Source organism: Platichthys flesus, chromosome 18, assembly GCF_949316205.1.
Source record: "Platichthys flesus chromosome 18, fPlaFle2.1, whole genome shotgun sequence".
In the NCBI taxonomy this organism is placed as follows: Eukaryota; Metazoa; Chordata; class Actinopteri; order Pleuronectiformes; family Pleuronectidae; genus Platichthys; species Platichthys flesus.
Genome location: NC_084962.1, coordinates 5,781,528 through 5,797,233, shown reverse-complemented (window position 1 = coordinate 5,797,233; position 15,706 = coordinate 5,781,528). Strand labels below are relative to the sequence as shown.

Sequence of the window (15,706 nt, the reverse complement as noted above, 5' to 3'; positions counted from 1 at the left end):
CTTTTAGCATTTTTTTTATCAGTTACTCATTTATTACAATATGCAGTGCAGTGCATTGACATTTACCATTTCCAAGTGATTGTGCATAATTACTTATGAGAAGAAATGTTCAAGGAAGGAAATATAAAATATACAACAAGTAACAGTGAGTATCATGTGTAGTTTACAATGAGTCTACAATAAGTATGAAGTCATTATACTGACCATATACAGAACCAAAAAAATCAACCTGCAATAAAAGTTCAAAAGTTGCCTGATACTAAACTAATTCTGAAACAAACAACTGGTAACATCTTTAAACTAATTCAGTGTTAAGTGCCACACTGCTACATTATATAACCCCATACAATCAAACCTGTGACCTAAGGATGATATTGAAAGATTGGAATAAAAACAGTGAATGTAAATAAATAAAGCATGTTGGTTGTTCATGATAAGCCTTTATTTCACTTCATGTTGAACCTTATCCAAATTACACGATGACTCGATGTGTACTTGATATATCTCCTCATGTTCCCTATTAACCGCATCATACAACAATCATCCGGATACAATACGGATGTTCTGTGACAATGTTCACCTCACCAGGGTTAGATGGCAGGTGGTGATTATGTGTCTTCTGTTACATGATGACAGATCTGTTGTGTAGTTAATCAAACCATTCTTTACTTCTCATCTCTACCATTCTCCTGATTTCACTGCAACATCTCTGCAGGAGATTTTCAGATGACAACCAAACATATTGCAGTGTGGAAGAAACGCAAAAAAGATCAATGGTCATTTCCCAAGCATCTTTACATGGCTGTGGGGTTGTTGATCTTGCCCATGAAGAGGATGCTCTTGGTAGAGTGCTCCAGGATGAAGACCAAGAAGGGCCTGTTGAGTGTCATCTCTTCGGGCATACTCATAGGCATGACCTCCATGGTGGTGCCGGCTGCCGCCTCGGTTCCAGTTTCATCCACGCTGAGCACAGCCTGGTGAGATATCTGCAGTGGAAAAAGGAGGAGGAGTCAGTCAGTGTCCAGGGCTATTTTAGTTGCAAGTCTCAGGAATCATTTAGATACTTTGAACTAGGAAGTGCTGTGGGCAGTGTCCAACAAACACAAGAAGGCATGTTTGCGGAGCCTACCTTTGAGACTTTGAGCTTGATCTCCTCAGATATGCCAGAGAGGTCAGCGTTGTCGGAGAAAGCGTCTGTCACTCCCAATTCTTTAAGAGTGTCGCCCAGGGAGGCATCAGCGGAGATAGAAAATTTGGGCAGGTGCAGATTCACAGACCTGAGAAACACATAACATCAGACTCACATGGAACATACTTGAAAATTACAGTACATTTACAGGCACAGTGATCTATTTAACACTGTAACTAGTTTATCCAGGTTATTTTGATGCAGTCACTGCAACACACACTGTGGAATTCTCTTCAGTTGTACCAGTAACCTCACAGTAGCTGTAGATGCATCTCTGTTCTACTTTACTGCCACAAGGATGATAATTCAAAACCTGTTCCAATTTCTTACATCCTGAAGAGCTGGTCATGCCAGTGCCTGATGTGGTCCTTGCAGATTGAGGCCTCCACCTCCTGCATTTTGCCTTCATCGGGCAGGACGATCATCATGGAGGTGTTGCCCTTGTAGGGCAGCATGATGACGGTGGTGAAGTTGTCGGAGTCCTGATAGAATTCGTAGCGTCCCATCCTTTTCATCATGTCCACCTGTATCTTGGTGTTTTCGTCCACTTGGAAGTCTGCCTTTTGTGTCAGGTTAGCATCGAAAGGTTTCTCCCACTGTCCTATGTGAGACAGCGAAGGGAGGAAGGTGAAAACGAGATGGATGCTGTACGTACACCCAGATGATAGTGGTTACACAATGTAAAATGGTGCCATATGCTTTAAGATTGTTAGGCTTTTCTCATAGATATCAAACTGATTTGTCATGCTCTCCCCGTAAACACAAGGAAACGTGCGTCTCAACTTAGAGAAGGTGTGTCTCTATGTGTTCATCATGGCAGCCATGCATTGCTTGTTTAAAAAAAATATGATGTTTCTTACCTCTGAAGTAGACATAGCTGATCAGCACCATGGCCATTTCAGGGGCCAGGTCCTTCACCATATCTTTGATCAGGTCGTTTGTTTTACTGGCGATGAATCTGTTGATCTCAGCTGCAGCCTCTTCGGCTTGTGAGAAGTCGACATTGAAGATCTCAGCAGAGTAGAACTTCTTGATATCCTTTAGGAACGTCTCCAGAGGACTGAAACCAGAGCGCACTGCAGCCGCGCTGCCGACGTCCAACCTCTGATTCGCCTGGCTGTGGCCAAGCATGTGGAAGAGGTGCTCATACGCTTCGTTGACCTTCGCCTGGTCGAAAGCGCTGTAGCCCAAGCTGGAGAAGAGCTGCCTGTGGGTTTCCCCGCGGGCCCCCGTGGACAGCATGGACAGGGCGGTGGAGATGCCCAGTGGTGAGTAGAAGATGTTCTTCCCAGCGGCAGCCTTGGCGTTCAGGCTCTTGTAAATGCTAAAGCCGAAGTCGGCGTTGGGTGCGGACAGCTTGTGGCAGTTCATCTCACCGTGGCTTTGGTCGGAGTGTTGATGATGGTGTTCATGATGGTGGGGGTGTGCCAGGGTTACAGCCAGCAGAAGTGCTGCGAGAGCACAACTAGCAAAGATACCACGCATCGTAACAACCTGTGCAATGGATATCAAAGGAAATGAGTTAGGTTCATTCACAGTAGGTAATTGTATTAAGTCAATAGTATAAAATATAAATATTTGTAATTAGCATTTGATAATACAATTATATAATTTGCCTCTACATGTTGGCTGGGCAATACTACCAAATAATTTATACGGTTAATGTCACATTATTATTTCTTTTAGCTTAAAAGACAAATTATTTTCTCATGCGGGAAGATTGTGGTTTAACACTCTTCTCTGTCCACAGAAAATGAACACTTAATAACTAGAAAACCTAAAAATAACCAAAATTGCTGAGGTCGAACATTAAAGCACAACACATAAGCAATATACTGATATATATTGGACTTTTGATATATTGTTATTTATGATAATGATATCGTGATAATTAACAATATTGTTTTATCGCCAAGCTGTCAAGTCGAAAATTATCAAATTTACCTCAGTTTTACCAATAACTGTGAATCAAATATCCTGAGTAGTAAATTTAATCTAAAAGCTTTAGCATGTTTCAGTAAAGTGCCACTCTTACCTTTGATATCCTCTGTGCTGCAGACCGTTTGCCAGAAACTTCCCCATTATATACACGGTCCATTAGAGTCAGCTGACAGTCTGGCGAAATATTAACCAGGACCAGTGCCTCACGTCAGAGGTGTACTAAGAGATATAAGGTTGGACTGTCTTCCCTGATGAAACAGAGCTCACTCAACAAAGCGTGGATAAAGCACTGCTGGGGAGATAACGGGCTGTTGCTTCACATACCTTCATCCTTACAGTATCAACTGATACACTTTCAGTGTTCGCAGAAACATGAATGAATAAATGGTTTCTGTCTGTACATTCATCTGAAATCTCATTTGAAATCCATCCTGGAAAACAAGAAATGGAGCCATTTTAATCGAATAGCACGAGCAACTCGTCAATACCATTGTTCAGTGAACTCAAGGTCTACTCTCTGTTGAATCTGTCTTCTATTGGCTTCGAAACATCAGCTTCAGGTCTTAGATATGTCTCCAACACATTCAATATTCATAACAAAGAGAGAGAGATATATATATATATATATATATACATACATACATATATATTGTGGGAGCCTGGCTTTGCAAAAGCAAACAGTGGGTACAAAAAACTGGAAAAAGAGCAGTCAGACGCAGGGGTTGTGGTGAATATAACATAAGGTTTATTTATAACTTGAGGGGAAAAGAGAGGAGGACGTCCAAAGGTAAAAATGGCGACGCCTGCGAGCTAGTTCTGGCAGGCAACTCGAGCTGCGCTGCGCCAATCATGTGACATACATCATGTGACATACCTCAATCTCCACAACCATCTATAATACACACCCACCTTATCAGGTGGTCTATTTAACCAGAGAGACATTTCCCATCAACCCCTCTTGCTCGCACTGCTGCTGCAGTATTGCTACCTGTTGCTTCAGTCCCTCCACCACCCCAGCATCCACCTGTAGGCTCCAACGGTGGGTTACAAGTATTTGCTCATCACTCCCATCATTCCTGTGTAATCATATGGGGGAGTGATTAAGTTGGAGCCTAGACGCCAAACACTAAATCTGTTGTAATAAATATATTACAGGATCGAACGTGAGTTGTCTGACAGAACTCAAAGCTCTTCACCTGGTTGGCAGTTTGCATCTGGGGCTCCGTCTATTCCTGATCCAACAAGAGAGAGAGACAGCAATTATTCCTCTTCATGAAAGTAGACATGCAGGCCGCTGGCCTATTACCCTGATAATGTTTGGCTGTAAGCGTCTGGGTCTCTTTGCTCTGCAGCTCTGCCTCTCACTCCTTTGTTTGGGTTTTTTAAGATGGCTCCTGATTGCCCGGCTGATTCCCTGCACCTGTGAGGGACAATCAGAGCCCCCTGGGAGGGGAGGAGTTCCTATGATGATCCTGTGGCGTAGTACCGCCCTCCAACACCACACCCCTTGATCTCCCCACGGTGGGGAGCGGCTGACCACAGGCAGTCGTCCATTCTCGACATGGCATCGGCGTTCCCATGAAGCCTTCCACCTCTGTGTTCCACTGTAAACTTAAAGTCCTGTAGGTGTAGAAACCAACGGGTTATTCTGGCATTCCTATCTTTGTTGAGGGCCATCCACTTCAATGGGGCGTGGTCAGTGACCAATGTAAACTCTCGACCCAGTAGGTGATATCTTAGTTTTTCTATTGCCCATTTAACCGCTAGACACTCCTTTTCTATGGTTGCATTATTCTTTTCATGGGGAAGCAGTTTGCGGCTTACAAAGGTTACGGGGTATTCACTTCCATCATGTACTTGGGCCAGGACTGCCCCAAAGCCCTACCTCTGACGCGTCTGTCTGGAGTACAAACCGCTTGCCAAAGTCGGGGGTGTGTAGCACGGTTTCGCTGCAGAGGGCTTTCTTCAAAGCGTTGAAGGCCAGCTGTGTCTGTTCCGTCCACTTCACCCAGTTGGATGCACTTTTGCTTGTCATTTCATGTAAGGGGGCCGCTAAAGAGCCAAAGTTAGGAATGAATTGTCTGTAATACCCCAATAACCCTAGAAAGGTTCTCACCTGGCGTTTGGTCTGGGGTTGGGGCCAGGTTTTTATTACATCCACCTTCTTTACTTGGGGTTTCACGTTTCCTCGTCCGACAGTGTACCCCAGGTAATTCGCCTCCTCCAACGCGAGGGAGCACTTTGCAGGGTTGGCTGTCAATCCCGCCTCTCGTAAGGCCTGGAGAACGGCTGCCAGGTGCTTCAAGTGGTTCTACCATGACGTGCTGTGGATAACAATGTCGTTCAGTTACGCCGCAGTGTAGGCCTGGTGTGGCCAGAGCACTTTATCCATGAGCCTCTGGAACGTTGCCGGGGCTCCATGAAGACCAAATGGGAGGACATGATAGTGGAAGGCACCGTCTGGCGTTGAGAAGGCCTTCTTCTCCCTTGCTTGTGGCGTGAGTGGAACCTGCCAATATCCTTTGGTTAAATCTAGTGTGGAGATGAACCTGGCAGGTCCTAACCTCTCGACCAGCTCATCTACCCGGGGCATAGGGTAGGTGTCAAACAGAGAAATCTCATTTAACTTTCTATAGTCATTGCAGAACCTAATGCTGCCATCCGGCTTCCCAACAAGGACTATAGGACTGGACCAGGCACTGTGTGACTCCTCCACCACCCCAAGGTCAAGCATTTTCCTCACCTCGTTTCTGATGGCCTCCCGTCTGGCCTCTGGGATTCGGTATGGTCGTAGCCTTACTATCTTTCCCGGCTCTGTTCTGATGTCATGGATGATGGCTGTTGTTCGACCCGGGGCCTCAGAGAAGACATCTGTTTCTTTCGAGTAGTTCTCGGAGGTCTTGTCCTTGCCTGGATGACCTGGGGAGGCAGTTTAGCTAGCAGGACATTAGAGGGGACAGGGAGAGGTTCATGCCATGGCTTCAGCAAATTTACATGGTAAAGTTGTTGGGCTTTCCTACGGCCTGTCTGCCGTACAAGGTAATTCACAGGCCCCACCCTTTCCAGTATTTCACAAGGCCCTTGCCACTTGGCCAAAAACGTGCAGTCATTCGTTTGAAGTAAAACCATTACCTTGTCTCCTGGTTTGAACTCTCTCACCTGGGCTCCCCGGTTGTATACCTGTGCCTGCTACGCTTGGGCTTGCTGCATGTGTTTCCGAACTAAGGGCCAGACTTGGGTCATTCTGTGGTGCATTTGTTCGACGTGCTCCACGATGCTGCGCTGGGTGGACGACTGCTGTTCCCAGGCTTCCTTGGCCACATCCAGCAAGCCCCGGGGTCTCCGACCGTACAGAAGCTCGAATGGTGAAAATCCTGGGGAACCCTGGGGTACTTCCCGTATAGAGAACAGGATGTACGGCAGCAGTTGGTCCCAGTTCTTACCATCAACATCGATAACCTTGCGCAGCATGTGTTTTAGGGTTTTGTTGAACCTCTCTACAAGTCCATCTGTCTGAGGGTGATAGAAGGAGGTTCTGATTTGTCTCACCTTTAGACTTCGGCACAGACATTTCATCACATTGGACATAAAGCAGGACCCTTGTTCTGTCAGGATTCCATCCGGCAGGCCCACGCTACTGAAGAGCAGAAACATCTCTCTTGCGACCACTTTCCCAGTAGCAGACCGTAGAGGAATTGCCTCCGGGTAACGGGTTGCGTAATCCAGTATAACTAGAATATAGCGGTGGCCACGGCTAGACTTCGGTAAGGGTCCAACTATGTCCATGCCAATCCTGCTAAAGGGTGTTTAAATAATTGGAAGGGGTATCAGAGGACTTCGGTACTCTACCTTTGGGGAGTTGATTTGACACTCGGCACAATGTCAGCAGTACTCCTCCACGGACCTTTTGACTCCCGGCCAGTAGAAACGGCTAAGGACCGGTCATAAGTCTTCTCCCTCCCTAAATGTGCCCCTAGTAAATGGGAGTGGGCTAGGTACAACACTTTTGAAGCATAGTCTTTGGGGATAAGCAACTGTTCTCAGATATCAGAGTTTTTCTTAGTTACCCAGTATAACAGCCTATTCTTGACCATGAAATGTGACAAAGACACTTGACTCACCCCAGCCTGCTTTTGACCCTCTATTACTTGGACGTCTCTCCAGGCTTGGGTCAGGTTGGGATCCTGCAGCTGGGCCGAGCCGAATTGTCCTGGTCTGAGACCTCCCTCCATATCAACTTCTGGAAATTGAGAGAACACTTCATCTGATTGTATGTCTTCCAGGGGCTCCACCTCACATGCCCGTTCAGGGTCTGTTGCTGTGGTTTGGGTGTGGACGGCTTCCTCTCTTTCGTCATTAGTATCTTCTGCAGGGCTGCCATCGGGGGATACTTCTGCCCAGGCGGGCCGAGCTACAGAAGACTTTCAACTCTTCACCGGCCGTTTCCTGGTTCGCCGTTTTTGGTCCTTTGCCCCCACTGGCCAGTAGCGGGAGAAGAGGGGGCTTTCCCGGCCGAAAACCACAGGAACCGGCATTTGCTCGACGACTTCAACCTGTGGAATGAATCGTCCTCGAGGAGTGATGACTTTGATTTTGGAGGTCTGATACTTCCGGGTATCCCCATGGATGCAGGACACAGCCATCTCTTCACCCCAGGGTGCACTGGCAAATTGTGGTTGAACGAGAGAGACCATGCTTCCGGAGTCTAAGAGGGCCTCAGTGTCTTTCCCCGCAATCTTTACCGGAAACTTTGGGGCTGGTGCTCCCGCGCCCTGGGCGACATACCTCTTGACATCATTTGGCAAGCCTTGTGTACACCTGTCAATCACCACTCTGTCCACTATGGGCGGCCCTTCTGCTTCTTCCAGCCAGCTCCTGGTGTGACGGACTAGCCGCATCACCTGTGCCCGGACGGGGAGAGCCGGGTCGTAGCTCCAGTCATGCACTCACTGTGCCTAAGCGGGGAGGCTAAGTCCATATTGAGCTAGGATGGCGGTCTTTACTTTATCAAAACTCACAGCATCTGCAGCTGAAAGATCCCGACAGGCTTTCTGAGCTTCACTGGTCAGAAAAGGCATCAGGAATGTTTCGCCCAGCCTGTTTTTGGCCATTTCCCTCTCGTTGGCGTCCTTTCAAATACACATAGGTCTCGATGTCATCATCTGGCGCTCCTCCGATTTTCCTGTAGCTCTACACAGCTCTACTACAGCTGTCTGCAGAGTGGCTTGTGAGGTCAGAATGGCTCTCAAGATCTCCTCCATGTTCGACCTTCTCTTCTGATCCGACGTGCTCTATTCCAATTCTATATACCCACTGATAGCGAGGACTCAGAAGGCCCACATTCTCCACCATATGTGGGAGCCTGGCTTTGCAAAAGCAAACAGTGGGTACACAAAACCAGAAAAAGAGCATTCAGACGCAGGGGCTGTGGTGAATATAACATAAGGTTTATTTATACCTTGAGGGGAAAAGGGAGGAGGGCGTCCAAAGGTAACACAAAGCTCTGAGGAGTTCCTATGATGATCCTATGGAGTAGTACCGCCCATCCAACACCATACCCCTTGATCTCTCTTGTCTGGCTGTCCTCAGCCATGTGGGGCACTGCTCAACGGCTGGGCCCTCACAATATATTTATATATATACACACACACATTTATACATAAATTGCTAAAAGAAAACAATTTACTTTCATGCTAAATTCAGGAAACGTACCTTTGAATATTAACTTCCTGCATAAGGGGATATTTTGTCCAACAAGTAAAATAAAATGTTTACTATATTGTTTATAATATTGTGTCAGCACACAGGGAAAAAAATGTGTAAAGTCAAACAAACATTGATAATATTTGAAGGTAATTTTTTTAATTCCAGTGCATATACTACATGTGTTATATCATATGTGAAAGATATCCAGCATTCACCTTTTATTTATTTTTACACCCAACACTACATGAAAATATTTAGTCAGCTTTAGTGGTTAGGGTTTCCCTTCGTTAAGTTGCCAATTGTACTTAATGTAAGCTCTTATGATTTCATCGCACCATGACGGAGGGTAAATGTGTTCAACCCAGGAAGCACGAAGAGCAAGATGCAATACCCAATATTTTTAAATTGAGGTATTAAGGCACAATTTACAACTATCTGCCATTTATAATACTGCACATCCTTGTTCAGAAACAATTCAAAATAAACATATAGATTATGTATGTTATATCACTTAAATACATTTAAGAGCATTTTAATTCCTCCTCTCCGACCTGATTTCATGCAGGAGAAACACAGGTGAACAAGTGTGAGGTTGCTTCTTCCTCCTTCTCAGTCCCAGATGCTGTCTGATTTTTTTCCAGATTGAAGACTTCTTCTTTTTGGGCGTCTCCTCAGACAACTCAGTCTCCACAGGTTCTGAAGCAGGGAGGGACTCCAGGTAGGCAGGTTTGTCCACAGGCTCTCCTCCTCCTGCTTCCTCCCCCCATTTCTCCTCCTCTTTCTGCAGTTGCTCCTCCCTCCATTTATCCTCCTGCTTATGCTCAACTCTTTCCTCCTGCCACTCCTGATGCTTGACATCCTCTCTCTCCTTCTTCAGTGAGAGTTGAGAAGTCAGTTCCTCCACTTCTCTCTGCAGAAGCATTTTCTCCTTAGCAGCACTTTTGCGGAGACATCTCACCTCCTCCATTGTCTGCAGATGGAGGAGGTTCTGCTCAGCCTGGAAGGAGTGCATCTGAGACGTGACTTTCTCAAGCAAAGCCATCTGGTGGCTGGACTGCTGCCCAGCTCTGAGGTTGTCCGCTTTAGCCCTTTGACTGATCTCATTGTTTGAAGCTCTTAGTTTCTCCAGTTCATCTAGGAGAGCCTTGTTTGTGCTCCTTTCAAACTGCAGCTCCGAAGCAAACATCTGCTGCTTGATTATATAAGCTTCCTGCACCTCCTTGTAATATCTGTGGAAGTCATACCTTTCCTCCTGCAACTCCTGATGCTTGACATCCTCTCTCTCCTTCTTCTTTGAGACTTGAGAAGTCAGTTCCTCCACTTCTCTCTGCAGAAGCATTTTCTCCTCAGCAGCACTATTGCGGAGACATCTCATCTCCGCAATTAACTGCAGACGGAGGAGGTTCTGCTCAGCCTGGAAGGAGTGCATCTGAGACATGACTGCTTTCTCAAGCTCAGCCTTCAGATGGCTGGCCTGCTGCATGGCTCTGAGATTTTCTGCTTCGTACCTTTGACTGATCTCATTGTTGGAAGCTCTAAGTTTCTCCAGTTCACCAAGGAGAACCTTGTTTGTGCTCCTCTCAATCTGCAGTTTCCGAAGCAAACATCTCCTGCTTGATTATATAAGCCTCCTGCACCTCCTTGTAATATCTGCGGAAGTCTATCTCAGTGAGGATCTTTGTAGTGCTGAGGGTTTCATTGTCCTCTTCGCAATTCTCAGGCTGCTGTGTGCCTTCATCCCAGTCACCCTCCTCCTCCCCATCCTCAGGCTGCCATATTTCTTCATCCATGTCGCAGTAGCTTTCTTCCAGGGGTTGCAATTATGCCAACTTTTCGTGGGCCTGGTCCACTGTCAACTTTCGGTTTTGGCGACCATGGGCTCTCAGCTTGCCCAACAGATGTTCAAGAAAAATTACATCTTGTTGAAATGCCTTGCACTTGTACTGAGCTTTGACCTGTCCAGCAGTTCTTCCGATGTAGTCCATTGTGATCAGTTTGAATCAGGAGCAATCTTATTGTTCAGCTGTTGTTGGTGGTGGACCTCTTTTCCTCCTGACAATCGTAAGCCACGGGGTAATCAGTAGGAAATGATATGAGTAAGATGCTGCAGTCATAATATGTGTAGAATGTTCTATAAGAGCCATTTCCAGGATGTTTTTTTCTTTGATGTTTGTGCGTGTGTGTGTCCAGGTATAGCTGTTGTAATGGGGACCTAAATAGTCTGTATCAAAGAAGCTATGCAAACCCCTTCTAAGGCACAACATGGGTTAAAAATGACCTGTATTGACCTACAATGTTATTTTAGCATGGCTGAGTGTTTCTTTGCTATATTTTTGGAAATCGATTTATTTCATCATTTAATATTCAAAGTATTCATTAAATATCTTGTTTGTGATTACCACTAATAATTATTTTCATTTTTTCTTTCTCAATTTAAGAAATAAAATATTTTTTGTATTTTTACATCAAGTTTACACATAGGGGTAAAAAATGACCTGATGGAGTTTTAATTGTCAATATCTTTGCAATAAATGTATTTCATCATTCAGAATTCCAGGAATTCCTCAAATAACTTGTCCAGAAGTTTGGTGGTGATAGGACAATGCACAGTGGAGTTATGACATCATCGTGTCCTTTGGCGAAGGATGAACCTTCCCTGTACCTCAATGTTAAAAGGGTTTGAGGAAATGTCCAATTCTGAGAGAGAGACGTCACCTTTGCAAGACATAAAGATTCCTTTGATCTGTGAACACTGACACTGCAGGAGTGGAGTTGTTTGTTTACGGCTCAGCATCCAAGGATTAATGGGTCCAGATCACCGTGTTTTAATGGCGTGTAATCAACCTTTGACGCCATGCCACGGTCACACCGTGTGACGAAAAATCAATCTTTTAATATAACTTTTTATCTCCATCTTGTTGTTGGGACACTGATCTCAATTTGAAGTGAATCTGATGAAAGCCCTGGTTCAAGTATATCAAAGTAAAAATGTAGAATATGGCCAAAATGGCCACTAAATGCAAAATAGCAGGCTATCTGTTGCGTTTTTCCAATTGCACCTGGGACATTTTTTGTTTGTCTGGTCATGATACACCTGTGTATCGATTTTTGTGAAGATCGGTCAATGTGAACACGTTCCGAGGGTCTCGGGGGCACCATTGAGACTTTTTGCGACGCCCATTGAAAATTCCTCCAGAATCGAAACATTTTCACCACTTTCTAACCAAATTTTTGTAAGAATTTGAACATGTTAAAGCCATCAAAAAGCCAATTCATTTGCCCGAATAATAATAATAATAATAATTATCATTACAATTTCAATAAGGCCTCCTACTGTCAGTGCTCGGGCCCTCATGAACTAGCTGTGTAAGGAATCTTGACGTACAGGTTCAAACTGCCTGATGTGTCGCAATTACACACATGGCTGATCAGTAGAAGAACACAATAGGTTCTTCAGATTGTTAGTGTCAGAGTTACACGTTCTTGTAAGAAGAGGGCATCTGAGCAGTGGGGGCCCTACAGTCTTCCTGAGTGTCAGTTGAACCTTCCCTGATTAATAGGCTGCCATCTTGTGATAGATTTATTGTCCTATTCATCAAACTATCCTCTATCCATCATCTCACATCCTCTCCTACACAAGGTTTTCAGATGCCAAGGTAAAACAAAGTTATATATATAATGTTCTGAAGCTACTGAAACTACACTACTACAGTGATTCATTCTTTTTGATTGTATGTTCTCACAAAGCAAATTTCAAATAATTGCACAAGATGATAAATATGATCAACACAGGTGTCACAGCAGGAAACAGGTGAGAAAGAAAATGCTTTTTTAATCGAGTGAGAACAGCCGAGATTCATGTACAGGGATAAATTACTACCATTTAAATGTCTTTTTGTCCTTTAGTGAAAACAGAGTAATAAACAGTAACTCATTCTGAGGAAGACAGGACACTCCCCTGAACCCAGCCGGCTAGGGAGGGCATCAGCGGTTAAAGAAAGAAAAAAAAATAAGCTCTGCCAAATCAAATAGGGAGCTGCCCATTTGATTTGGCAAAGATGGTGATACAATGTCTGGAAAGCAGGGAGAACGCATTCTGCAAATAACAACCACGGCTGTTACTTAAAGTAAATGAGTGCAGTTTGATAGCAGTAAAAACTCATTGGAATAAACAAAAATTAGCATCCTGGGGTTTTATGACTCATACATACAGTGCTGTTTCAGTCCACATAACCTTTGACCTTTGACTACTGAAACCCTATCAAATCATCTTTTGACTCCAAGTGACAACAGATCGCAATTTGAAGAAATTCCCCAAAGACAAACTTGAAATATCACATTTAAGATTTGACCACCCACATGTAATCAGTTGATCTGTGAGTGTGAGTAAACCTTTGTGCTAAATTTGAAAGGATTTTCTTGAGGCATTCTTAAGATAATGTGTTCTCGAATCAATAAAGGTTTTTTTGAGGCCACTGTGACCTTTGACCTTAGACCACCAAAATCGAATCGGTTCTTTCTTGGGTCCAAATGGAAATTTGCCTAAAATACATGAATTCCCTCAAGGCATTCTTGAGATATCATGTTCACACAAATTGGACACATGTACAGAGGCATAAAAAAGGACAGTGAGGTGTTCAGTCAAGTCGAGACATCTGTTCGATCACAGTTCTCCCTACGATCAGATTGAGTCCTGTGAGTTGGTCATAGATGGTGATGAATGGTATGTCAAAGGCAATTCTCCGAGGGTCTGATAGGGTCAGCGTGACGTCAGGTATCCCCTCTGCCATCTTTGAACTTCCTCCTCCAGCACAACCACAGGAGGACCCTAAGAAGTAGCCAGGAGACAAAGAAGAGATAGAATATAGAGGACACTAAAGACACTGAGATGATTAGAAAGTGTGTTTTGGCATGTCCATCACACATTTTAAAAAGAGACGTAACGATTGATAATTCCCTCAGGTGCTTATGACCAAGTGTGTCAGGGTTCTTTCTACACCTTAATAAGTTGCATCATCTTCTTTGTAGATTTTCCAGAGTTTGACTCACTGACAAAATGGTTGATAACCAGAGTTCCTCGGGACGAGCTCTGGAAGCTGTTGCATTTCCATAGATGGAACTTAGAGATGTGTATTTCTTTCCCCCTGTGAAAACAATCAGCGTGTTAATGGATTTGCTCCAGGCTGTCTTGTTACAGCTTGTGCGACCCGGACTGCAGGCTCTGGCTCACTGATGTATAGAGAGCAGTAATTATTGCTGACCGATGATCTACTCAGCATCATTCATCATGCTCCCGAAAAACAGAGTGCAAGTGACCGAAGGGCACCAGAGTGAGGGCGCTGCTCTGCGACACGGATCAATATAATGTACACTCAGAGATAAGCCGACACACTCTATGGAGGGCACATGCTTTGTACTACACGGTCACGGTTCAGAGAGCCATATGGTAAACCACCCTACACCCCTAACCTTCCTGATCCACACACAGCCAATGCAGAGTCATATTACCACACAGTAACAGACTGCAATAGATACTACCTACAGCTTTTTGAAGGATCATTTCACCCAAATACAAAACAATAACAAAAAATCCACTTAATATCGAGACAATATGTGTCTGAGGTTTCTGGATGCTTGATATGCATAATGGATTGAACATTTTCTACCCAATGTTTCAACACTGTCTCCACTTGTTTTTATGCGCTAATTGAAAATGTGCTTAAGAAGTAGCAAATGGAAATGTACTTAATATTTTCCAGAAATGTGCAACATTGTGGAATATTTTAAATATTTATTGTGTTTGTCTGCATCGCTTTACATTTTCCACACAGCTCCTGCTGACCTCATCTTGAAGCTTTTCCTCCCCGTCTCACTTCGTTGAAGAAGTGGCACAAGAGGAACACTTTCATATTCACTTATCCTCAAAGCCACTGACACAAAAGTCAATGCAAGCAGTCGGGAAAGCGCTTGACATGGTTTGCACCTCATTTCTGTTCCAACTATTTGGACTCCCCACCTCCAGGCTTCTTGTTGCTGAGCCAAAAGCTGACTTGTCTGTCAGAGAGGCAGCTCTCACATGGCTGCAGCTCAGCCTCGGGAAGCAGGAGCAGTGAGGCCAGATGTTTGTCGGAGTCCAGCAGCACCTCTGTGGCCGAGCAGTTGTTGTCGAGCGGCATCATCACCTCAGACGAGTCATCCCTCCTGGTCACGCTGATCACAGCAAGCAGCTGGAAGCCTCCTCGCGCTGCAGGGCGTCGCTCAAATGGTCGGATGACCTGATTTATGTGTTTTTAATAACGGGAACAGGTTATGGATGGAGTATGAAAATAAACTGGCAAAGACGGAGGTTGCACGCCCATAAAGAAGCACCCGCTGTGTAAATGTATTACCACCAACTGTCACAAGTGAGCTTCTCCTCCCCATAAAACCCAATGACTAATGAAGAAGCAGGTGCTCAATATGCTGTGCAGCAGGTGGTTTGACACAATGAGAGTACATATTGCCAGTGTACTAACTATAATCTTTCTAATCCAACCCAAATTCAATTTCATTAGGTCTGTTCCACTTTTGAAAATTAATGAGCTGATACATCCTGTGGAGTGCCTCAGACAGAGCCCAGTGTTTTTCACCCTTAATTCACAGGAATATTTCCCAACTTTGTGTTGAGAGCATGAATATTGATGAGCATTGCTATTTTCAAGCTACCTTTAAGATACACATATCTTTTGAGTTTATGCTCGCCAAAGTCTTTCATCAACATCTTAAAGCTGAAAAGAAAGAAAACGACCATAGTCTACAGTAAAATGTAATATTTATGCTTATTTAAATTTAATTTGTGAAAGTTTATTAGTCTTGCGAGGTCTACAGATG

General features: G+C 44.5%; 1 protein-coding gene and 1 long non-coding RNA gene across 2 annotated transcripts; both read right to left on the bottom strand.

The window, feature by feature from the left end:
- Window positions 1-420: 420 nt before the first annotated feature.
- Window positions 421-3,332, bottom strand: LOC133973205 (alpha-1-antitrypsin homolog). Its single transcript, XM_062410917.1, has 5 exons — window positions 3,225-3,332; window positions 2,050-2,683; window positions 1,520-1,790; window positions 1,130-1,277; window positions 421-986 (listed from the first exon to the last, which is right to left on the bottom strand). The coding sequence occupies exons 1-5, from the start codon at window positions 3,285-3,287 to the stop codon at window positions 795-797; spliced, it is 1,308 nt and encodes a 435-aa protein (XP_062266901.1). The 5' UTR covers window positions 3,288-3,332; the 3' UTR covers window positions 421-794.
- Window positions 3,333-12,648: 9,316 nt separating this feature from the next.
- LOC133973817 (uncharacterized) lies at window positions 12,649-14,229 on the bottom strand. The gene is made up of 2 exons (XR_009924613.1): window positions 13,886-14,229; window positions 12,649-13,664 (listed from the first exon to the last, which is right to left on the bottom strand). It is a non-coding gene; the product is annotated as an uncharacterized LOC133973817 (long non-coding RNA).
- Window positions 14,230-15,706: the final 1,477 nt, after the last annotated feature.

Bases quoted from the DNA above. Each gene is read 5' to 3' on its own strand.
- LOC133973205 (XM_062410917.1), bottom strand. From the start codon at position 3,287: ATGGACCGTGTATATAATGGGGAAGTTTCTGGCAAACGGTCTGCAGCA. The intron at 2,684-3,224 runs GTAAGAGTGGCA...TCCATTGCACAG, and splicing joins CAGCACAGAGGATATCAAAG to GTTGTTACGATGCGTGGTAT. The intron at 987-1,129 runs GTAGGCTCCGCA...TTTCCACTGCAG, and splicing joins TCAAGCTCAAAGTCTCAAAG to ATATCTCACCAGGCTGTGCT.